The 25,159-nt window shown below is 45.6% G+C and overlaps 1 protein-coding gene and 1 long non-coding RNA gene across 7 annotated transcripts in view; one reads left to right on the top strand and one right to left on the bottom strand.

Moving 5' to 3' along the window:
• Positions 1-12,626, top strand: part of ACACA (acetyl-CoA carboxylase alpha) — a 207,022-nt gene extending 194,396 nt beyond the window's left edge. For all 6 annotated transcript variants that reach the window (XM_079955359.1, XM_079955357.1, XM_079955358.1 and 3 more), the window contains 2 exons: positions 5,632-5,768; positions 8,200-12,626. In XM_079955359.1, coding sequence (XP_079811485.1) covers positions 5,632-5,768; positions 8,200-8,326 — 264 coding nt within the window. In that variant the 3' untranslated portion in view covers positions 8,327-12,626. The remainder of the gene's footprint in view (positions 1-5,631; positions 5,769-8,199) is intronic.
• On the bottom strand, positions 12,592-24,510 carry LOC307204322. Its single transcript, XR_013833581.1, has 5 exons — positions 23,862-24,510; positions 23,077-23,388; positions 21,818-21,928; positions 18,329-18,440; positions 12,592-12,686 (listed from the first exon to the last, which is right to left on the bottom strand). It is a non-coding gene; the product is annotated as an uncharacterized lncRNA (long non-coding RNA).
• Between the last annotated feature and the right edge of the window lie 649 nt (positions 24,511-25,159).

The following is a 25,159-nucleotide window of genomic DNA, read 5'->3' as shown; positions in this document are numbered from 1 at the left end:
CAGGATTTTAATAGATTTTGTCAGGAGACTCCTGAACAAGAAGTTTACACCTTAGGTTAAAATTTGCCTCCTGATTTAATTGATTAGTGGAGCTGAGCTTACACGGAGGTATCCATGCCCTCACCTTTCCGTCTGCCAAATTTGATTGGGGGGGGGGGAGAGAAACTTTAGGTTGGGTCATTCACACAAGCAGATAGTTTGCCTTTTCTAGATGAAAAACCTGTAGCTCTTTCTCATAGAAGACAGCAAGCAACTGACACAAGCAACGTTCTGCAGAATACATCTGAAGGATGCATCAAAATCAGTGCCAACCCAATCTTTTAAATCTCAGCCTTCCATAATACTGATTGGGTTTGAAATTGTATGTTTTTGCAGCTCTTGTGGCAATGTTCTAGATTCCTAGAATACAACCTTTTAATAACTGACAGTAGCTTTAGTAAGTTCCAAGTATAATATGTATTTCAAAAATGAGAAAAAGTCCTTACTTATATTTGCTTTTAAAAAGTAATATGCAAATTTACTTTAATATAGGTCAGCTGATTAATCACCAACCACCACAAAATTAGTTGGTTGTCAGACCCCATTATAATTGATTTATGCAATATTTTCAAATGTGGCATGTATTTGATAATCTGCGTTACCTTTTAAAAAATTATTTACACTTAACCTGCTTGCTTTTGCACTATCAAGCCACTCAAGGTGGCTCATAGCCAGCAGGTAAAAAAAAAAAAAAAAGCACAATACAGTATTGTAAAGCATTATAAAATAACAGGACTGAGCCAAAATAGAGCAGGGCATTTTTTGCAACCATTTTTAACCTGTGCAAAAAAAAGAAAAGAAAAGGTAACACACAGACATACCCTTGGCATTTTGGGGAAGTGGTTACAAACAGGGGTGAACATGAAGCTGCTCCCCCAATTTCCATTCAGACAGCAACAGCATCTACCCCTTCCCTTTAACCTTGTGAAGCCTGTGGTTATGCTTCATACTCCAAAACAGGCATAGGCAAACTCGGCCCTCCAGATGTTTTGGGACTACAACTCCCATCACCCCTGACCACTGGTCCTGTTAGCTAGGGATGATAGGAGTTGAAGTCCCAAAACATCTGGAGGGCCGAGTTTGCCTATGCCTGCTCTATAAGCCTGTGCTGATGGTCTAGTAGAGAGCATCTGCCTTGCATGCATGCAGAAGGTCCTAGGCTCATTCCCCAGCAACTCCTGGTAGGGCTTGGAGAAACTCCTGCCTGAAACTTTGGTGAGCCGCTGCCAGCCAGTGTAGACAACACTGAGATAGATGGACCAATGATCTGACCCAGTGTAAGGCAGCTTCCTCTGTTCGTCATACTCCATCCCTTTCCCTGACAGCATTCTGGGTACTGGTGCCACCACTGAAAAGGTCCTGTCCTTAGAGCAGGAATGGGGGGAACCACTGGCCCCCCAGGAGAGTCAGTGTGGCGTAGTGGTTAGTGTGACGGATTAGGACCTGGGAGACCAGGGTTCAAATCCCCACTCAGCCCATGAGGCTCACTGGGTGACCTTGGAGTCAGTCATTCACTCTTGGCCTAACCTACCACGCAGGGTTGTTGTGAGGATGAAATGGGGAAGAGGAATACGTACGCCACCTTGAGCTCCTTGGAGGAAAGGTGGGATCTAAGTGTCATGAGCAGATCAAACAGACAGATGTAGCTGGACTCCAGATCGCATCAGCCCCAGCCTGAAGGAGTTGTAGTCGGGCAACATCTGGGAGCCACATTGCCTTGGAGGGTAATTTGGTTGCCTGTAGGGTTGGCACCCAGAACAGTGCTGATGGTGATAATATTGTATGTTAGAAGACCCTACCTAAAGTATCCTAAAGTCACTGAGTGATTGGCTATAGGTGAGCAGGAAGAGAGAGAAATTGTGTATGTGCTCTGTGCCAGACATGTGGCCAGCTGAGCTTTTCGGAGCCAGAGGAATTTTCCAGGATCAGTGCAGTGCAGTATTTGAATCAAGACCTTCCCAGGGAATGCTGTTCAAGAGCCAGGCCTGGAGCCTCCAAATTAGCCTTCCTAATAACCCTGCCAGAGGGCCACCCATTGTTCCTAGTTAGGGGAAGCTGAGGCTGAGAGATGATTTTAATTCAACCTGCCAAGGCTCTCTCTACAGCTTGTTAGGAAAAGCACCCTCAGTTGTCAGAGCCTTGCTTGTAATTTTGGGAGCAGTGAAAATCAAGATCTCTCCATCTCTCCCTCAATATAAATACTGCATTTGGTCCAAGAAGCACCCCGGCCAGCCCTGTATTGGTGCCATGAGGTTTCACCATATATTTAGAGCGATTGTAACCACCAAAAAGAGGCTTGCACGTAATTAAAGCCAAGATAAGTTCCCTGCTTGCAGGCTTACAATCTAAAAGTCATGACACAAAAGGAAAAAGGGACAGGGAGGGAGGAGCTGGCACCAATGTTAGCAGTTCTTAGTTACACCGTCCAGCCATTATTACCTGAATTTTCTAAAGCAGCAGCTTTGGAAGAGATCAGGCAAAAAATTATTTAAATGGAGAACCTGAGATCGCTCATGTGCTGAGCATTTACTTAACCACTCAACTGTGGCTTCTCTCTCTCCCTCCCTCCCTTTTTAATGATGCTTCCAACCATCATAGCAGAGAAATGTTTCAATAGCAACCTAATTCTGAAACAAAGCAAGGGGTCTGCTATAAAAAAATGCATTCCTTGCCCCCACCCCAAACTTGGATTTGTTTTTGAGATCCATATATAAAAGCTTTTCCCTTTTATATTATGGATAATTTATTTTTCTATTTTTGCAGAGTACAATGCATTTACAACTTGTGGGCCGTACTGTCGCTGGACTCCTGAGAATTTCTGTTGCTTATTTAAAAAAGAATGCAGAATAGAACCCTCATGGCCGTATTAATTTGTTTTAAATCTGCCAAACAGAAGACGTGTGATGAGAAAAACCAAGTTCATTATAGTTGGGCTGGGCCTCTTTTTTTTTAGCTGTATGCTTGAGAATGACAGGGGCAGGGGGGAATTATTTTACTCGCTACGTTTCCTGATAGCCAAGGAATTAAGAGCTAAATTTGTAACTCGGCTCCTAATGCTCTTTGCGTTTTGTTACGGCTTCTAGCTAAGCGACTAAAACCATTACACACAACCCGGGGTGGTGGTATAATCCTAACCGCTGTAGCATTTGGCATACGCCATATAAAAGTATGTGGCTAAAGTGGTCCTCCTTGTGGTTTGCCCCTTTTCCTCTTTGCCTTTTGGCTGCGATTCACGGGTGAAAAAGAGCAGGACTCTTAAGGCTCATTTTGACGCATCCCCATGGCCAAAAGGGTGCTTCTCTGGGAGTGAGGCTCAAGCCTGTGTGAGGTTTTGGGGGGTGTTTTTTTTGCAGGTTTGCTTGCCTCCTGGCCATGGGCTTGCCCCTCCAAGGAGCGCACCAGCTGTTTGCAGCCCTCAAGCCACTGAGATACTTCATCTCTGATTTTTTTTTAACACGACCGCCTATTAAATCATGATGCGGAATTCATTGTCATTCCGACTTTGACTTGGTTAGTGATATAACTGAGAAGGATAGTGCACCTTTAAATGATGAGCTTTTGTGTTTAATTACCCAAATAAAATGACATAAATATGAATGAGCGCTAATGGTGGTACTTGGGGTTTTTTTCTCTCTCCTCCGGAAACCATTAACGATTCTTAAATGATTTGTAAAGAAAATGAGAGGCAGAGGGAAGCTAGGAGAGAAGGCTATTAGGCTTCTAACACACTCCTGAATGATTATGTAGTCAACTACCTAGCAAATACTGAGCTAAATGATCTTGCCTCCTCCTTTCATCAAAAAAAATTTTTTTTTTTAAAAAAATTGCTGCTGAGGTTTTTGTCGTGGTTGACCTCTCTTGTAATCGTCATTGCTTCTAAAATAGGGGGTTAGGTTTCCTTGACTGGTTTTACAAGCAGGAGGCACAGAATTCTACTTGTTTTTCTTTAAAAAAATAAAATTCCCATTACTTGCTTGCTTGCAGTACTAATGTGGACTAGTAACTTGCTTACCATAAAGCTGCATTTTGGAGGGCAAAGCAGAAATGACTGGATATTGCTGCTTTAGTATAGTTGAAGCTACATATGAGGCTTCTTAACTTTCCCTACATGAGTGACATTAATTTTTCAAGTTGGCATACTGGTCGGGCTGTGGTGCCCATCTTCAGAGGAGGCAGCCTGTTGTGTCTCTGCATGTTTATGTGCTCTGTTCCTCCTCCTAACCAGCCTCCCCTGAGAGCAGATAATACTGCTGCATCGGTCACTTCCAATAGAAAGAGGCATCCCTCTGATAAGCCCAGCAGAGGAGAAACGCTTGTCCTCAGAGAATCGCTTTCTGTGGGGCTGCTGCACGATGGAGGTTTATTGTGGAGCAGGCACTGCTCACACACCTTTTCCATACCATCCGCACCATGTCTCAAAATGCCAGCCTGTAACTTCTTTGACATTCCGTCTGGATTTTCTCTTCCTGCTGAAAATCCATTAGGAAGAACCAACCTGTTATAGATCTGCGATTGTGCCTAGTGTGGAAGCTCATTAGCACATTTTTGGGTGGTTTGTCACGTGTGGGAGAAGACATTTCAGTGGACATTTCTGTATTGCTACAGTCTTACTTCCTTTTGCTGCTTGCCTGGGTATGACAGGCATTTTGTTTCTGGTGCCCCCAACACTAAAAGTTTTCCTGTTTCCACTAGTTTTTGCAGGCAGCAAATCGACCACTGAGCTGCAGCTTTTCCCTCTGTCAGCGATAGCCAAAGTGGTGCTCTCCAACATTTTTTCAACTCCAGCTCCCATCATCCTCAGCCCACAGGGATGATGGGTGTTGTAGTCCAGCCACCTTGGCTACCCCAGCTCTGATTCATGCTAAGTGGTTCTTGCTTGCCTAATTAAATGAGGGTGGAGAGCAGCAGGCAGGGACAGAAACCTAAGAAGCTGCCTTACACCAAGGCAAGGCACTGGTCCATCTAGCTCAGTACTGTGTACACTGACTGGCAGCAGCTCTCCAGGGATTCTGGAAGGAATCTTTCTCAGCTGTACCTGGAGATGCTATTGGGGATTGAAACTGGGGCCTTCTGCATGCAAAGCATGTCTGGTACCACTGAGCCGCAGTCTTTGTCCTGAAAAGAAAGCAAGATTCTTGTCCTCTTGATTCTAAACATAGTGTTGTTGGAAGCTGCCTTGTTAGCGTATACAGTGGTACCTCTGGTTACGTACTTAATTCGTTCTGGAGGACTGTTCTTAACCTGAAGCACCACTTTAGCTAATGGGGCCTCCTGCTGCCGCTGCACTGCTGCTGCACGATTTCTGTTCTCATCCTGAAGCAAAGTTCTTAACCCGAGGTACTATTTCTGGGTTAGCGGAGTCTGTAACCTGAAGCGTATGCAACCTGAAGCGTCTGTAACCCGAGGTACCACTGTAATGTATGCAGCAGCAGAAGTTCAGGATGTCTTTCTCAGCCCTGCCTGGGGGGTGCCACAGATGGAATCTGGGACTTTTGGCAGGTGCTCCACCCCCAAGCTGGTCTGCAGACCCCCTTATTGCCATTGACTTGGGCCAGTTAAGGAAACAAGGCCTGTTTTCTCTCCTCTTGGCAGGCGTACTTGTGGGATAACAACAAAGACCTAGTGGAGTGGCTGGAGAAGCAGCTGACCGAGGAAGAAGGTGCCCGCTCCGTGGTGGATGAAAACATCAAATACATCTCTCGGGACTACATCCTCAAGCAGATACGGAGGTAAGGCGGCAACTGTAAAGGGGACATTGGCCGGCTCTGGAGGAGAGCGCCACATTCTGTACAAATGGCCTGGTTCACACACCACGGTAAGCCCAACTCTGGTTTACTGCAGGGACAGGGAACCTTCTTGAGTCTGAGGGCCATGTTCCCTCCTGGTCAACCTTTCGTCAGTGTTGGATTGGGGGCAGAGGCAAAAGCTTGTAGAGCAATGGACGCAAACCTTTGCAGAGTGAGCTAGTTTCTAGACACGCTCCTCTCTCTCTCTCTCTCTCCCATGCAGGCAATTGGGAGACATCATCAAGGCAAAAAAACCCAAGCAGGGTTCAGAAGCAGGGCCAGCGAGAGTTTGCCCCCCCCCCCCGAAGCCTGAGATTTACCAGGGGTGTGCAGGGAGCTTTTAGCAGTTTTGCTGCCCCTCTCGTCAAGCTGGCTTAGTGTGGTACAAAACCAGGCTTGTGATTAAACTCCTCCCTAACCACGAACTGTAGCCAAGGACAGAGCCATGGGGAGGGAGGGAGGAAGACCCATGCAGAACAAAGCTGTGAGTCCCAGTAAGCCATAATAATAATAATAATTTTTATTATTTATATTTCACCCATCTGGCTGGGTTTCCCCAGCCACTCTAGGCGGCTCCCAACAGAATATTAAAAACACAATAAAACATCAAAGAATAAAAACTTCCCTAAACAGGGAACTGCCTCCCAATGTCTTCTAAAAGTCAAATAGTTGTTCATTTCCTTGACATCTGATGGGAGGGCGTTCCACAGGGCGGGCACCACTACCGAGAAGGCTTTCTGCCTGGTTCCCTGTAACCTCGCTTCTCTCAGTAGGAGACCTTTGCAGGACCTCAGTGTCCGGGCTGAATGATGGGTTATGATTCCCAAGCACACCTGGCAAATGGGGGATCTTTCCAGTGTTGTTGTGATACTTGTAACTCCAACAGCAAGCAGGCCTTGTATCTTACCATACATGAAAGTCCTGCAGGCAAAGGTTTAGGTATTTTGGCTCAATGTGTGACCCCCCAAAGCCTCCTGGCCTTCCTGTCTCCCTTCCCACCTTTGCTGGCCAGTCTTGCTGACACTCCACAGCTCCAACGTCAGTGTGAGGATTCCTTCTTCTCAAGGAAAACAGGAACTCTTGGGGTTGTTTTTTTAATCATTCTGGCCAAGCCAGCTATCTCAGCAGGAACTTGTGAAACTGCCTTATATAGATTTGTCCACCTAGCTCAGTACTGTCTACACTGACAGGCAGCGGCTCCCCAAGGTTTCCTGCTGGATTCAGACTCCAGTAGCCCTATCTGGAGATGCCATTGTGGCTTGGACCTGGGACTGCCTGCCTGCAAAGCAGATGCTTTGCCCCTGAGCTGCAGCCCTTTCTGCACCGAATGCTCTCTCCCCAGGGAGGCCTTCCTGGTGCCAGACTTGCCCTTGTTTCAGCACCAGGCAAAGAGCTTTTTGTTTTAGTGCCAAGTGATATTACATTGTTGAATCTATTATTTTATCACGGTTTGTGTGTGTGTATAAAGTTTGTAAATTGCTTTGGGGCTTTTTTAAAAGTGTGAAACAATGTACAAATTGAAAAAACCTAACCTAACATTCCCTTTAATCCCTCATCACATCTTAACACACTACCCAGTGGCCACTTGGGCCAGCAATACTTTATTGGGGTTTTTTCATGTTTAAAAAAATGCAACGTTTTGAGTTTCCCAAGGTGACTTACAATTTAAAGGCTAACCAGGAAAAAAACTTATTTATGTATTTGATTCCATTTATGAGTTGCTTCCCATAAAATATCTTGGAGCCTTTCACATTTTAATAAATCACTATCATCATCATCATCAACAACAACTTAAAAACCATTCTATGTAGACAAACAGTTACAAATACAATGCAGACAGACTGGGATAAAGAGCTCCACTTAAAAGGCTGGCTGAAAACTTGTAAACAATATTGTAATCAATAACTTGGGAGTAAGAATGAGAGGTGCCTGCTTCGTGGTAAGGAGCAGCCCCCACAAACAATCGGCAGAAAGACACACCAATACAAAAATATACTTGTAATGTACTGCAAAAGCATTTTTAAAAGGAGGATGACCAATATTACTATTTACGGAACAACCGATTATAGATCCATTTAAAGGATTAAGTCTTTTTCAACTGATTGGGGCTGAGTCCTCGGGAAAGGTTTGCTAAACTCTCATCCCTGGGGAATGTGCCCAAATAATCCTTCTTGTGCCTCAGCTGAGCAGTTGTTGTTGAGAGGCTCTTCTCCAAGATGCAGGTTAGGATCTTCTTTGCATCACTGGGGTATGCTGCAACTGTAATTTCATATTTGTGGGTCTTCTTGCCGATGGTGTTAGGGACCCTTATTATCCTGTGGGGTCCAAGGAACTGTCTTCGTGACCTGCTTCCTCCCTCTCTCTCTCTCACTAGTTTGGTGCAGGCCAACCCGGAGGTCGCCATGGATTCCATCGTCCACATGACCCAGCACATATCATCGACGCAGCGAGCCGAGATCGTGCGCATTCTCTCCACCATGGACGCGCCTGCTTCAACGTAAGCTGGCAAGGCTGGAGGGAAAAGGTGCCCTGCCATTTTGCTCCTGCCTTCATCCATGTACCTTGACTCCCAGCAGGGGAAATGCTGGGAAAGGACTTCTTAATTATTTTCTTCTTTTTTGTGTCTTTTTTTAAAATCAGACTTGAATTTTAGAGTAGTCATGCGAGACTTCAGGAATACAGGCTTCCCCCACAAATGTAACTTATGGATGTCGTACAGTAGTCCCTATTTATTTAACAAAGTGTAAACTGGATTTGCGTCTCAGTCACTCTTGTGACTTCCAATGAGATCATGAAAGGTACCCTGGTACCATGAGGTCTTAAATCAAGGGTGGGGCTGGGGGGCTGACCACAGGGGCCTTCAGCAGAAACCCCCCACCCCAAGCTTTTCATCTTGTGTACACTTTTTGTCCATTGTGCCAGTTACTTGACTTCTCCCAACCTTCCAAATGCAAAAGATCCAGTGTTTGTCAGTCGTATTTGGCAGCGGAGTGGTAGCGCCACCCCTAAAAGGGAGGCCCACAGCACCTCTTGCTGCTTCTGTTCTAAACTGGTTTAGACTCCCATCGTCTCTCTCCCCCTGCTGGTGGTGAGGTCATCCCCACTTCATGCACAAAGTTTAAATCATCGCCCCTTTTTTTAGGTCATATTATTTCTCCCTGTGCACGATTGATTGGCCATCAGATGTTTCATTTCTGCGTTCATGCAATAAACCTAGGAAAGCCAGTCTGCAGGGCGGATAAAAAGCTCTGCAATGCTAAAATAGTCAGAAAACAGTGTTTATTAGAGGCTCCAGCCTTTGAGGGGAGAAACTTCCCTTCGTTCTATTGGACTTCGAGAAATCTGAGGGCATTTCTGTTTCATATGAAAGTTATTTTGCAAGGTGTCTGGGGCATAATCCCATCTGAAATCATTCTGCCTTTTGCAGCAGAACGAACAAGGGTCACCCCAGCTATATATCCCTCATCTATAAAGTGTAGCACAGGCTTCTGACGACATCTCCCATCATCACGTGGCTGTGCTACCTGAATTGAGCATAACTTTCCTTACAGCCTGGTTCTACCATGAAGCTTTCATGGAGAACAGAATCTTGACATTCAGTAAGGAGCAGTCAACATGGTGCTGTTCAGATGTCCCTGGCCTCCACCTCCACATCAGCCTCAGTTTTTGGGTGTAATGGAAGGTATTGTTCAGCAACATGAAATGTGGGAGGGCACTTTGTTGGCCACCCCTGAAAGTAGGGAGCATGGACTTGAAGTTGTTCCTGTACAGTAAACCCTACAGGTGCCTATCCTTGCCTTCAATTCCTTACATACTTTGCTGGCAATGTTGTCAATTTGTAAGCTAGAAGTGGCACTTGCTTCTGTAAATCAACACTTGCGGCCTTGGTGGGTGGTGGGCTGGCTGGCTTGCGCCAGAGGACCTAACCTTGAACAGGTGGAGCAGAAAGGTAAAGCTGTGTTGTCTCTTAAGACAGGGGAGAGGTAGGAAAAAATGCAGCCTTGCAGGGGTGGGAACTGGCCTGCATCCAAGCACTGCTGGCTGAGCAGCACTTTCACCAAGGCGCCAATTCAGGGAGCTACACTAGTGCAATAGCAGGAATTCACCTGCTCACCTGTGGCCTTGCTTTTTTTGGAGGGTCAGGTTGCCCATTGGCAGCAGGGGGATGGAGCAGAATACATATGCTACGCTCAGTCAGGCTTGCCTTTCCTACAGCCACCAGCCTCTGCTGGATCAGTCCAGTGGCTCATCTGGGCCAGCATCCTGTTCTTACAGTGGCCAATGAGAGGCCCCAATAGGAAGCCCCAAAGCAGGATTTCTGAGGGCTAAAAAAGGGCACATGAGCAGAGAGGTGATAGCAACTGCAGGGACCAATGACATACACACACACCCCTCACATCTTGTGTGGGTGAGGAGGAACTAAAATAAAAACATGGAGAGTGAAGGAAACCACTCTCCATTTATCCCCCCCCCACCTACGATCATGAGCATACCTGGCTTTCGGGAAGGCAGTTTGGGGGCCCCTGGCATGGTCCTAGAGCACTCACACCTCCTTCCCAAAGCTGGGCAAGCATTTCTTAGGCTTTGGAAAGGTGGTGGGAGGATTCTGGCACCCTCCGGAGCCCTAACACCTCCTTCCCAAAAACCAGGTAAGCACCCCTCCACTTTATGGGGAGGGGCAGTTCCTGGCCTTCTGCATTACTGCATATACAGATGGACCCTTGGAAGCCAATCCTCGTGTAAGACACAAGTGGCCCGCAATGCTACACCAATGTTAGGAGGAGATGCTACTCACAGGCTGGCTGATCCAGCTGTTGAGCCTTCGATGACACTTCCATGTGGTTAGTTGGGACAATAGCCATTATTGCACCAGTTCACCAACTTGGGAAGGGGGGGGGGGCGTTTCATGAAGGGGAAACACAGCATTAAATGAGTCACCCCACTACCATTCCATAAAATAATACTTTGTGCAAAATCAGTTTTAAGAAATGCTGTGTTGTTTCCCCCTCATTACAAGGAATTAAATTAATACACGTGTTCCAGCCAATTGCAAAAGGTGGTAGGGATCAAATTTTGTAAGGTGCGGAAATGCTAGATATGGGTTCTCTTGGAAGCCCTGTGGCATGCCTCTTTGGGCAGATGCCTGCATCCGGGGGAAGCCAATCCAAAAAAGTCTGCAATCCCACTTACCTAGGAGTAAGCCTCATTGAATTCAGTATATTTCCCCCCCACAAAAATCCTATCATGCCCTTCATCCCAAAAGAGCAGAGGGGGGCAATCACCAAAGCATTAAAACAATCTTTAAAAAGCTTTTAAAATAGCAAGTAATCTGAGACTTACTTCAGAGCGAGTCCCACTGAAAGGAAGAGCTGGCTACCACAACCTCAAGTCCCACTGCTTTCAGTTAAAGAAGCTTGCATACCCTGAAATGAAAGGGGGGAGATGGGCATGACCCAGTACCACATAGACACACATCCAAGAGCCAAGGTTCTTGACCGCAGTGCCCTCTGCCAAGCAGACATCCCGAGTGGGTTGCCTTGTAATAATGCAGAGCAGGGTCCCTAAGGAAGCTACAGGGTTACTGATAAAATATTGCGGTTCAGAAAATAATGGAAAGTGTCTGAAAAGGACGGCTGCTAAGGACTTTTAGCCCTGTACTTTGAACTCTATGGAAGGAGCTGGCTCCTAACATTCCTGAAAAAAGAGACTTTCGACCTGCATTCTCATTACCTGCCTCTTGAGGATTTAACGCAGCTGGCACCGACCTGGCACCCTCCAGATGTTTTGGGCTACCGTTCCCACTGGGATGTTAATTCAAAACATCTGGGGGCACCAGGCTGGCAAACACTGGTTTAGTGTCTTCCCTTTTTAAACTGCTCCTTGTTTACGTCACTAAAGGAAACCTAAGCCTTGCCCAAATACTTTCCAGGAGAGAGAACGTCAGCTGAGCGTAACTCTAGGATGTTAACTGTAGTAAGCGTGTGGCCACTTTTCTCTCTCTCTAAACGACACGTCAGAAAGGCCAAGGACTCGCCCCCCAGCAAATCTCCATAACTGCATTGCCAGATGAGTCCCGTTCCCCTGCAGCAATTGCCCAAGGTGGAAGGGTCCACCTGAACTGATGCACATGCCACAAAAAAGAGCACCTTTGTGCTCTCTGTTCTGCAGCAACCAGCTTCAATAATCCAGTCTGATGACGACGCCGTGGCCTTCAAGTCAGCCACCCACCATGTCTTGGGATCCTTGCCTTGCACTGCCTCCAAAAAGAACTGCGGTGGAAACGGGAAATCTAACCCAATGGAGGATTATCAGCAAATGTTAAGAAATGCATTATACCTGCTGCTGGCCACACAATGTTGATTGGGACGAGGGTGGGGGCAGATGGGCGAAAGTGAGAGTTACATGCTCTGGGCCCCCCCTTTCTGGAGAGAAGAGAACATTTAAAACTGGGGTTGCCAACCTGTTGGGGCCAGCAAGCACACTGGGAATTTTGAGAAAGTGCCGTGAGCGCCAGATACAAAATGGCTGTTGTGGGGGTGTGGCCTAACACAAAACGGATTATTCACTTTCAGTGGGTAGCATATGAGGTACTGGCAGGCACACTGGTGTCGTGGTGGGGAGCCCTGATTTAAAAAGTCTGTAGCAGAAATACAGGCAGTGGAGGGGACAAGTGGAGAGAGAGAGCCCAGTTGAACCATCCGACAGAAGTATTAATTGATGTATGTCTTGGGACAACTTGTGGTGCTGATGTTTATTTCACTTACCTCAAGTTTCTTTTAATAAAAAAATTTCCAACCATCAGATTGCATTGCGCTGTGAATTCCTTAACGCGGATTCCGTGTTTTCAGAGTGCAGCAGTTTCTGTCACAAAGCAGAAGCAAGAAATCGGGAATGCATTAACTTCAGACTCTCATGCAACCTTTAACACCTGAGGCTCCCCTCCAAGAAATCTGTCTCAGCATTTATGCCTCCTTCAGGAAAGATTACAGCCAGAGGTGGATCTACAGTGGTACCTTGGTTCTCAAACGCCTTGGTACTCAAACAACTTGGAACCCAAACACTGCAAACCCGGAAGTAAGTGTTCCGGTTTGCAAACATTTTTCAGAAGCTGAACATGCTCCATTTTGAGTGTTACGCTGAGGTCTGTCTGTTTTTGCTATTTATTTTGCATTTTTGTTTTTGCAGCTCTTTTTCGTTTTGTTTTTGTGACTGTGTGGAATCCAGTTCAGCTACTGATTGATTGTGTGACTGCAGTACATTGTTTATTGCTTTCATTTTATGGATCAATGGTCTCATTAGATAGTAAAATTCATGTTAAATTGCTGTTTTAGGGGTTGTTTTTAAAAGTCTGGAACGGATTAATCCATTTTGCATTACTTTCTATGGGAAAGCGCGTCTTGGTTTTGGAACCGACTTCCAGAACCAAGGTATCACTGTACTATGAAACTAATGAAACAAGTTTCCAGGCCCCTAATTCCAGAGGAACTCCAGAAGCAACTTAACATTTTGGGTGTAGTAGGCCTAATTTAAGTGGCACTGAATTGAGTATGGATATTTCAACAATCTAAAAGTTTGAGAGTCAGTAGCACAGATGTTGTAAAGGTGTGGTGATCTGTCATGGAACAACCCCACTGAAGAAGATAACGGTCCTTACCCAGACCTCGGTACCAGTTGTGAACCCCCACCCCCCAAATGTAGGTCTGCCACTGATTGCAACTACTCACAGTCAAGCACTCCATCGTTCCAGGAAGAATGGAAATGTACTCAATGGTGCAATATGACTGCCAATACTGAGGTCTCTGGGAACCCAAACTTTTCATTTACTCCAGGGTAAGTGTTTCCCCTCCAGATGTTGTCAAGACTCCAACGCCCAACAGCCCCAGCCATCAGAGCCGATGGGGAGTTGGGAGCCCAGCTGCAGATTTACAAAAAAGGAAATGGCAAGTTCTTAGTCCATGCTGTCACAGATAAAACACTCAGGGGAAACTATTGGCAACAGACACAGATTTTGGATCCCAGGCAGTAAGGACCTCTTGCAAGAAGAGCCCGACTGGATCACAGAGGCTAATCTAATCTGGCATTCTGTTCACAGACCGGCCAGCTAGATGCCTCTGGATAGCCCATAAACAGCCCCCCTTTCATTCACAAGTGACCCCACCAAACAACTGGTATTCAGAGGTGCACTGCCACCAGATACGGTGGTTATCATGGACTAGTATCCACAGGCAGCCTTATCCTCTGTGAATTTGTCTAATACCTTTTTAAAAGCCATCCAGGAGAGCAGCGATAGTTGAACAGGTTCCCGTAAGGAAATCGAGCCACTGCCCTTTAGAAATCTAGTCAGTCCGGGGTTATGCCAGAGCCCTTCACTTTGACATTCTAGTTTGCTATGGTTTTGTTTTTGTTTTGTTTTTAAGAAAAGCTTATAAAAATGCTTTTCTCTTAGAAATCGCAAAGCAGTTCATAATATACATAAAAGCTATTAAGACCAATAAAACAACTATTAAAACGTGCAGAGAGTGACATCTTGTTTTTAACAACCCTGTTTTGCTGCTTCTTGCAGACTAAAGTCATTGTGTGTGAGACGCTCACGTGTAGCTTTATTTATTTGTTTTACCTGCCCAACCTACACAAAATATGAAGTTCTGTATGCACTAACTTTCGGCTTTCTTTTTTTAAATTTAGCTTTGTGCTCAAAGGACTGGGGGCATTAAATGCAGAATGTATGTAAAAGTCGCAATATCCTGTACTGTGTACTCCCCACGGTCACAGATGTGTTGGATCAAACAAAACTCACCTCTTAACATTCAGGGAAAGGGGGTGGCGGTGGCAGAATTTCATCCATTAAAACGGTTTTACAAATGCCCCCTCCTTCTCTCTCTCTCTCTCACACACAGACATTTCTCCCCCACTGTTACTCAACTGAATTTAATTGCAGGTATAGCTAATGGAGCAGCTTCTCCCCTACTAGGCATACAAAAAGGGGTCCGTTTACTCCAAAACAGGCCCCTGTGAGATGTGTATTTTGAAACCCTACACATAATTTTAGATGAAATGGTGTTAAATCCTATCAAATTAGCACAACAGATTCAATTCTGTGTGTTTGCTCTCACAGAACCAATATAAGATTTGGGGAGGAAGAATACGTACGTACATAACAGATATAGAGATATATGCATCTGTGTGTATCGTGTGTGCTTAAATACATTAATCGATTTAACAAACTTAATAAAAGGGTGGAGAGAGAGAGTACCCCTACTGAACCCTGGAAATGCATATTTAAACACTTTAGCCTTAAAAAAAAAATCTACATATTAAAAATGCCCGGAAGGGTTACCTCCAAAGCGGCAAAAGCTTTCAAAAGCTGGCAGATCAAAGTGCTATCATCTTTTAATTTAAACCTTTTGTTGCTTCAACGGTCTTAAGAGGGATGAAGAGAGAAAAGATCAAAATAAAAACTGAAACAAAAAAACGACGGCTTTGTAGCCACATTTCCCCCCCCCCCCATTCCGTTCTCCTCCCATATTTCTCCCCCCTCCCTGCCCGCCCCCACAAACCTCCTTGTTCGAGTCCCTTCTCTCAATTTAGGCCGCAAAACAGGTCAGCTCCATTACCGAACAGCCTTCCCACAAATATTTAAAACAAATTGAATTGCACACCCAATACCCTTCACAATTACGGCAGCCACAATAACTAAATTAGCAATTCAACAAAATAATTGGAAATGCGATTCTCGCTATTCCGCCGCTTCCCCCCGGGCTTTTGCTGATCTGGGGGAGGGAGGGGGGGGACTCCGCTTTACTAATTCAGAAGCTAATTAGAGCCACACTTGTAAATGAAGTTGTTTGTCTGAAAGTTGAAATTCTGTGTGGTTTTATTTTCGGGAGGGGGGAGGGACAGCGAGGGCGTATCATTTCTGCTACACTAACCTCCTGTTTTTTGTTTGTGTTTTTTTTAAAAAATAAAATAAATCAGGGCCAGGTTATCTGTTGTCGTCTTTTTTTTTTTAAAGCTAATTAACAGAGGTATCACATATGGCTAAAGAATTTAGATTCTGTTGGGAAATTTGGGATAGCTGTTAATTGATGGCATTGAGGAGAAATATTTGCAGGAAAGCCTGTTCTGTGGTTGCCCTTTTCTCGCAAATGCAGTTTAGCCTCCCGCTCTGCGTTCAGCCAAGACCTCCGGCACCAAGAAAAAGTGTGTCCTTGGGAGTTTCCGTCACTGGGATTTGATTCTCCTACAGGCAGGCAAAGTGGACAGATCCTCTGGGAGTGATGAATCACTCCTTGGGAAGGGCCACAGCTCAGTGGCAGAGAATCTGCCTTGCCCACAAAAGGTCCCAAATTCAATCCCTGGCATCTCCAGCTAGGACTGGGATTTATTTTATTTTTTTCTGAAATCCTGGACAGCCGCTGTCACTCAGTGTGGGCTCTAGGGAGCTGGGTGGAATTGGACTCCGCCCCAGCCAGCAGGGCCAATGGCCAAGCACGATAGGGAGCTGCTGAGAGCCTATCAACACCCATAGGACACCAGATTCTCCACCGCCATTTTAATAGCAAGCATATGCTGCTGGAAAGGAGGGACAGATTTGTGTGTTTCGTGTTAAAAAACAACACCCTTTGCTTAAGGTGACATCATATTATTATTATTATTATTATTATTATTATTATTATTATTAATTTGTACCCTGTCCATCTGGCTGGGTTTCCCCAGCCACTCTGGGCAGCTTCCAACAAAGATTAAAAATACATTTAAATGTCACACATTAAGAACTTCCCTGAACAGGGCTGCCTTCCGATGTCTTCTAAATGTCAGGTAGTTGTTTATCTCTTTGACATCTGAAGGGAGGGTGCTCCACAGGGCGGGTGCCACCACTGAGAAGGCCTCTGGGTTCCCTGTAGCTTTGCTTCTTGTAGCAAGGGAACTGCCAGAAGGCCCTTGGCACTGGACCTCAGTGTCCGGCCAGAACGATGGAGGTGGAGACGCTTCTCCAGGTATACTAGGCCAAGGCCATTTAGGGCTTTAAAGGTCAGCACCCAACACTTTGAACTGTGCTCGGAAAAGAAAGCGTCTTTTTGAAACTGTGAAGCATTTATTAAGTACAGTGGTGCCTCGCAAGACGTAATTAATCCTTTCCGCGAGTCTCTTCGTCTAGCGTTTTTTTCGTCTTGCAAAGCAAGCCCATTGACGGCTTAGCGGATTAGCGGCTTTTAGCGGCTTAGCGGATAAGCAGATAAGCGGCTTAGAAAAAGGGGGGGAGGAAAAAACCCCGCAAGGACTCGCAAGACATTGTCGTCTTGCGAAGCAAGCCCATAGGAAATTTGTTTTGCGAAGCACCTCCAAAACGGAAAACCCTTTCGTCTAGCGGGTTTTCCATCTTGCGAGGCATTCGTCTTGCGGGGCACCACTGTACACACAAGTCTTGTGTCCACATAGGACTGCATCTTATTTTTCTCTCTTTCCTGCACACAAGATGGAGAGAAATTAAGGTAAAAGAGGAAAGTAAAGGACCCCTGGACGGTTAAGTCCAGTCAAAGGCGACTATGGGGAGCAGCACTCATCTTGCTTCCAGGCTGAGGGAGCTGGCGCTTGTCCACAGTTTTCCCAGTCATGTGGCCAGCATGACTAAATCCCTTCTGGCACAATGGAACACCATGGAAATGCCATTTACCGTCCCGCTGCAGTAGTACCTATTTATCTACTTGCACTGGTGTGCTTTCGAACTGCTAGGTTGGCAGGAGCAGGGACTGAGCAACAGGAGCTCACCCTGTTGCGGGGATTCGAACTGCTGACCTTCTGATCGGCAAAGCCCAACAGGCTCGGTAATTTGGACCACAGCGCCAGAAATTAGCCACAGTCAGACAGCAAGACCTGCCACTGGAAGCAGAGCTGGTTAACTTCTGGGGCTGCCAAACCAGACACTTTGGAGAGGGGGCTGGCGACAGGATCCAGCGCTGGGAGTTACATGAGCAAGCTCAGATCTCCGCTGTCTGTCCTGGAAACAGACCATTCCTGCCCCCCTACCGGTGGAGAGGACAAGAGAACCAACCTCAGTGGATGAAACCAGGTCGAGTCCCAGCTGAAGCCTCCTTGCCTGCGTTCCCCAGGTATTGCACCACCCAGGTAAGGGGGGAAAGATTGAAAGCCTGCCAGGACGCTGATAAGTAAAGATTCAAGGGTACCATTGGCAAGACTTTGAATTTCTCTTCTCCCGACCGCCCTACCTTCCGCTTATCTCTTCGAACAATACGAAACAAGCATTTTCAGCATTTTAAGAGCTTCCATGCTCGCCTTTTAATATGCCTGCAAAGAAACTCAGAAGCATCAGGAGGTAACTTTAAGACACTTGTGTCAAACAGAGAAGCAGGCATCACACACACACACACACAACCTCAGCGAACCACAGCAAGGAAAACCCTATGCCAAGAACAAGTGCCAAACTAGCAAATTCCCTATTCTCAGCCACAATAGCAGCAAGGATTTATAAATAATACTTTTACTTGGGAGAGAGGGCTCCAAGCACAAAACAAGGATTCTTTCTGTAATCCTCTCAAGAACGCCCATGCTGCAGGCTGAGGGACTGAGGCTGGCAGGCAGCTGCTTGCCTAAAGTCTAGGAAACAAACATGGAAGAATGTTAATGCACCAGAAAAATGAGAAAGGAAAAGTATTTCCCTTCCCCAACTTCTGATATTTGCCTATGGGTGCCTAATGAGTTTAGGGCCAGATGAAATTTGGATTGAAAATCCCTTGGCCCAAATTGGGAGGATCTGTTCTATAGTAGGACTGGTTCCCCACCAGCTTCCGTTTCAATCTTAAAGCTGCAAATATGGACTTTGCGCTGTCAGGGCGGGGCGGGGCGGGGCATTTCCACAGGGCTAGATCCCACATCGCTCAGGACGCATGAGCTGGATGGAATCAGGAGCTTCAAAAGTGCCTTCTCTTCCATGCTGACATTGTGTCCATTGTTCATTGATGGGCGATGCTAACAACAAAGGTCCGTATAGTAAAAGCTATGGTTTTCCCAGTAGTGATAGTATGGAAGTGAGAACTGGACCATAAAGAAGGCTGATCGCCAAAGAATTGATGCTTTTGAATTCTGGTGCTGGAAGAGACTCTTGAGAGTCCCATGGACTGCAAGAAGATCAAACTTATCCATTCTGAAGGAAATCAGCCCTGAGTGCTCACTGGAAGGACAGATCGTGAAGCTGAGGCTCCAATACTTTGGCCACCTCATGAGAAGAGAAGACTCCTTGGAAAAGACCCTGATGTTGGGAAAGATGGAGGGCACAAGGAGAAGGGGACGACAGAGGACGAGATGGTTGGACAGTGTTCTCGAAGCTACCAGCACGAGTTTGACCAAACTGTGGGAGGCAGTGGGAGACAGGAGTGCCGGGCGTGCTCTGGTCCAGGGGGTCACGAAGAGTCGGACACGACTAAATGACTAAACAACAACAACAACTGTAGAGCTCAAAGGGACCACGAGGCTCATCTGGTCCAACCCCCCTGCAATGCAGGAAACTTCTGCCCAACGTGGGGCTCAAATGCAGCTCAATACTGTCCTCACTGACTGGCAGCAGCTCTCCAGGGTTTTCAGAAAGCCCTGCTTGGAGATGTCAGGGATTGAACCCGGAATCACTGAGCTACGGCCTTTGCTTATTCTGTTAGAAGCTAGGAATCTTCCCCCTGCCCCCACATTTTTGAAGTTCCCCACTTCTAAGCTATTTTGTGTTTTTTTGTGCTGTGAATTGCCCTGAGATCTATGAGTCTAGGGCGGTATACAGTGGTACCTCAGGTTAAAAACTTAATTCATTCTGGAGGTTGGTTCTTAACCTGAAACTGTTCTTAACCTGAAGCACCACTTTAGCTAATGGGGTCTCCCGCTGCCGCCGCTGCACAATTTCTGTTCTCATCCTGAAGCAAAGTTCTTAACCTGAGGTAATATTTCTGGGTTAGCAGAGTCTGTTACCTGAAACATCTGTAACCTGAAGCATCTGTACTGCTGTACACATTTAATTAATTAATTAATTAATTAATTAATTAATTAATAATCTCATCTGATAAGTTTCACACATGTGGAGAGGCCCCACTCTCATCTCTCAACACCTTTTATCATTCAATGGCTCACAACTGAACAGGGGGAAAACAAAAACCTTTGTGCTTCAGAGATGCATGATGATAGCAGGGCTTGCCTTGAGCCTTTATTGTTTTATTCTTTTGTAAACCACTTTGAAGCTTTTCTTTTACAATCAAGTGGCCTGTGGTTTCTATGAAAATAAATAAATAAATAAATAAATAAATAAGCCCCATAGTTTCCTTAAGAGGAAAAAGCTAAGAGAGGGGACAGAGGAACAAAATGAAAGCAACAACTTTAAAACAAAGATTATTCTTTTTTAAAAAAACAAAAACAAATGGTAAATCACTGCAGCCATTTCCAAAGGATCAAAAAACACCCATATATGGCAGACTGGAGATCTGAGGCCGTGAGGCGGCTGTATGGTGAAGGCTAAGGAAACAAACCTACAAGAGTGCTCACATGGCACCCTATTGACATCAAGGCCGGGGCCAGGCAAGTCTTCCTGGGAAGCAGCATTCCACAGTTGGGGTGTCACCACAAAGCAGGCCCTGCCTGGGGTTACCACCCTCTCGCTGCACCTCAAACGGCACCCTTTTCATGGGGGGTGGGAGTGGGGTGCTGGGGACTGACCCTAAGCCCTTCTGGGTGCAAAAGCACCTCCTCTATTGCTGAGCCCTCCAGTTTTAACGCAGAGTGGTGGCCTTGCTTATGAAACGGGTTGTTATCTCATCTGTCCTTCAATATCTCCAAAAGGCACCTAAGCAAAGATGGTGATAATATGCAAATGTCTTTAAATTTAAATTGATTCATTAAAATCAATGCACTGGTTAAAAAGAAGGGCAATTAATCAGCTAAAATTCTTTAATTGGTTGACAGCTCTACTTCATTATCCACTGTGTATAACCAGTGATTATAGATATAGATTGTGTGTCTGTGTGTGATATTGCTGAAAACACACACACACACAACGCTGCCAAAACACAGAAAAATCCCAAGTCTCTCTCTCTCTCACGCACACATACACACAAATTCAAAACCAGTACAGTACTGAGTATTTGTGTGTTTTAATATCCATTTCAAACACCAGATGAACATATATTTCTCATTGGCAAATATATATATAGAGATGATGATGTTGGTGGTGGTGATGCATTAGAGATAAATTAATCTAGAGGAAGGGGTCCCTGCGGTCATCTAGTCTGACCCCTGGCTCCATGCTGGGTTCACAATGCAAGATGCAACTAACACGTCCCTTGCCCCCCTCTCTCTGCCAATCTATAAGCAGTGATGTAACCCTGAGAGATGGATTCAGCAGAAGACCCGTTGCTTAACCAATTAGCAAACACAGGCTCATAGGAGACTGCCTGAAACTAAGTCAAACCCACTGGCCCATCTAGCTCAGTACTGTCAACACTGACTGGCAACAGCTCTCCCAATGTTTGAGACTGGAGTCTCTCCCAGCCCTAACCTGGTGACGCTGGCGATTGAATCTGGGGCCTTCTGCACACAAAGCAGATGCTGTAGGCATGGAGCTACAGTTCACCCCATTGCAGAATCATGGAATTGTAGGAGTTTGAAGGGACCCAGAGGGTCATCCAGCTCAACCCCTGCAATGCAGGGGACTCAACTAAAGTATCTGTGATAAATGGTCATCGACCCGCTGCTTGAAAACCTGCAAGGAAAGAGAAACCACCACCTCCCAAGGGAGACCGCTCCATTGTTGAACAGCTCTTATGGTCAGAAAGTTATTCCTGATGTTTAACCGGAATCTCCTTTCTTGTAGCTTGAAGCCACTAGTTCGAGTCCTACTCTATGAAGTTTGAGAAAAGAAGTTTGCTCCATCTTCCATGTGACAGCCCTTTATATATGTGAAGACTGGTATCTCAGTCTCTTATTTTCCAGGCTAAACATACCTGTTATGTCGGAGATGTCATTGGGCTGGGCTTCCAACAGCCCCAGTTGGGGGTCAAGGATGACTGGAGTTGTAGCCTGGCAACATCTTGCAGGCCACAGACTTCCCAGCCCTGAGTTCAGTTCTTACAAGAGAAAAGAGAGGAATATGGGTGTGACACAGTCCACGTTGAAATCAACAGGCTTGGGGGTTATTTTGTTTATTCAATTTACATGCCGTCCTTCATTGTTTGCAAGATGGTGCAGGGAAGAGATTCCAAAAGCCTTCACTTGAAAACATGGTCCTACTCCTGAGGTCTGCCTGACTTGGCAGAAGAAAAGATGTGAGGCTGGGAGACAGTATTAAAAGAGGTCGTCTTAAAAAACCGGGTGTTTTGTAAACAACAGGAAGAGTTAAGGAGGAATTGTGTCTCAAATTAAATTTGATAAATAAAACCATTCATCGGCCCCAGCTACTGGAACTTTGGGAAATGAACACTGACATGTCTCCCTGGGTTCTAGGAAGCTGTTGTTATTTCCTAAAACCCAGGGAGACAGGATGATGTTGTTGATATGCCTCCCATCTGGTTGGGTTGCCCCAGTCACACTGGGGAGCTTCCAACAAATTAAAAACATTAAGCCCAGTAAAACATCCAACATTAAAAACTGCCCATATACTTATTCAGAAAGCTGGTCTACCTTTCTCAGGTGCTGTCTACACTGACTGGCAGCAGATTTCAGATGGGAACAATTCCCAGTCTTACCAGGTGATGGAACCTGGGACCTTCTGCATGCAAACAAAGTGCTCAGCGACTGATCTTTGGTGCTTTCCCTGCCATTACTCGACACCATTTTGCATCATATGCTTCTCTCTTCTCCTCGTCCAACAGTACCCATCTAAAGTCTCACATCCAACCCCAAAACAGCTGGCTGCAACCTAATTTCACACCCCAGTTCTTAGCTTTACCACTTATAGTTTTAACTCTCAAAAACTTTCCCCAGGGTTGGGGGGGGGCATGCAACTAAATTCAAGAATAGAAATATGACAAACTCTGAAGGGGTCCACAGAATTGTTGTTGTTGTTGTTTTAAAAGAAGTTTATGCCAGGCAAATTTTGACTCTTCGGAAAGCTGGAGAAAATGGGAAGCAGTGGAGGGGGGGGGAAGCGGGCAAAAATCAATGTCCTTTTCTAAGATCTACAGCTCTGGCTTTGCTGCAAATGCACATAAAGATTTATTCATCCATGCTACATACATTTTCTAAGGCAAAAGTCAATACTCACCTTGACACAGATACTTTCTGCACCCTAGAGGGGGCGGAGTGGGGAAAAATCTTCGATTTTCTGATGGGGATAACTGTCCTCGTTCCGCCACTTGGAGAGCCCACGTTAAGATAGAATTCACACTGTCATTTCATTTCCTGAAAGTAGCTTTTTGCAACAAGCGCACACAATTTTTAATTTTTTTTTTTAATTTAGGGTTACCATCTGGGGCAGAGGGTATCTCTGTAGGAGCAAAATCCAGCTCTGTCAATATACCACCTTTCTTCACATTAAAAAACAAACAAAAACTAGCAAAGTTTCTAGTCCATATGCCTGTAAAAAAGGAAGAAAAAAGGGGGTGTCCTGTTTTAGCTCAAGTCACAACTAGAATTACAGAAAATAACTGAGCTTCATTGCATCGGAGTGGCCACACAGCAGAAATGGAGGGGGGAGTTCTAATTATTATTTTTAAAAGAATGGTGGCACCGTCAGGTGGGGGCAGACACCCAGAGCCGCACACAGCAGAATGAGCACTCAGAATGAAGTGAAGTGATTAATATACCTTACCGTCTAAAGAACTGGCCTAAGTCTAAAATTGCCTGAGTGCACCACTGTCCCAAAGGCTCAAAGCAGACAGAAACATTTAAAGCTGCAAAACATACAACAGAACCCACAATTTTAAAATACCAACCTGTCCCAAGTTCTGCTTAGCTTCCAAAAACAAACCCGCCACCTCACAAAAATTGTTAAGGAAGCAGCAAAGGCCCCTTTCTAAACAACAAGTGGGAGAGTGTACACCTTCGTACCCTCTTGCCTTTTCTGAATCTTGTCAAAGCATCGCTTTCACACAGGCATGTCCAAAGGTACAAGGCAGGCAACGCAACTTATCAAATCTCTATCGAAATGAAGGAGATAATTAATTGTTTCAGTCTTTAGCAGCTAGAAAGAAAATCAAAGGGTCTTTCAACTGGCCAGCAGCTTCATTTTCAAGCTTCCCCCTACCTGCCTTTTTTTTAATACAATGAAGAGGACTAGAAACCCTTCCCTCCCTTTTAAACGAGAACCTCCTCCTTTATTCACTGTGGCTCTAACGGAATCCCTCAAGCTTCAGGGATGTGGACGAGGATCAGGAAGGGCAGAATGACAATGAGATTGGAACTAGCTGGTACATGAGTAGGCAACCTAAGGCCCAAGGGCCAGATCCAGCCCAATCGCCTTCTAAATCCGGCCCGCAGGTGGTCCGGGAATCAGCGTGTTTTTACATGAGTAGAATGTGTGCTTTTATTTAAAATGCATCTCTGGGTTATTTGAGGGGCATAGGAATTCGTTCATTCCCCCCCCCCCCCAAAAAAAAATAGTCCGGCCCCCCACAAGGTCTGAGGGACAGTGGACCGGCCCCCTGCTGAAAAAGTTTGCTGACCCCTGAGCTGGTAGATATAAGCTCTATCCAATTAGATTTCAGCTACTCCTCAATAAACACAAGGTGATGTCATCACACTGTTGTTGAAATTGGTGTTCTGGTAGTTTTTAGCCATGTCTTACCTGTCTTCATTTTAGGCTTAAAAAACAAAACAAAAATCAAATAAACAATACAGAAGTACCATAATACTGTCAGCTGCCGTCAACACCGTTTGGTGGGAAGGAGGAGTATACTGCCTTGAGAACTTTGGTGGAGAAATGTTTAAAAAGAAAATACATTCAGCAGCTAAAATGAACTGTGAACAGAAATGAACCCCACTACATTTCAGGTTGAGCTGGACCTCTAAGGCTCTGGTTGAGAGCCCCCACTTGAAGAAAAAGCCAGCACTGGTTCCTTCATTGCTGGCGTTTAAGAGGGCCAGAGCAGCTCTGCTGGATCAAAGGCCCATCTACTCTGACATTCTCTTCTCAGCGGTCAAACAAGGAGCTTGGAAGCAGGACATAGCCATCGTGGGGAGAAACGGATAGCCTTTATCCTTCATGAAATTGTCCAAGACCTCTAAGCTCATGGCCATGACAACTTCTTGTGGGAGGGAGTTCCACAGGTGTGCCTATGTGCTACGTTAAGGACTTCCTTCGGTCTGCACTGACTCTTCCAACACTCCACTCCACTGGATGCCCCCGA

Source organism: Podarcis cretensis (assembly GCF_951804945.1).
Source record: "Podarcis cretensis genome assembly, chromosome: 15".
Classification (NCBI taxonomy): Eukaryota; Metazoa; Chordata; class Lepidosauria; order Squamata; family Lacertidae; genus Podarcis; species Podarcis cretensis.
The sequence above is the reverse complement of the archived record's forward strand: the minus strand, read 5'-3'. Positions and strand labels throughout refer to the sequence as shown.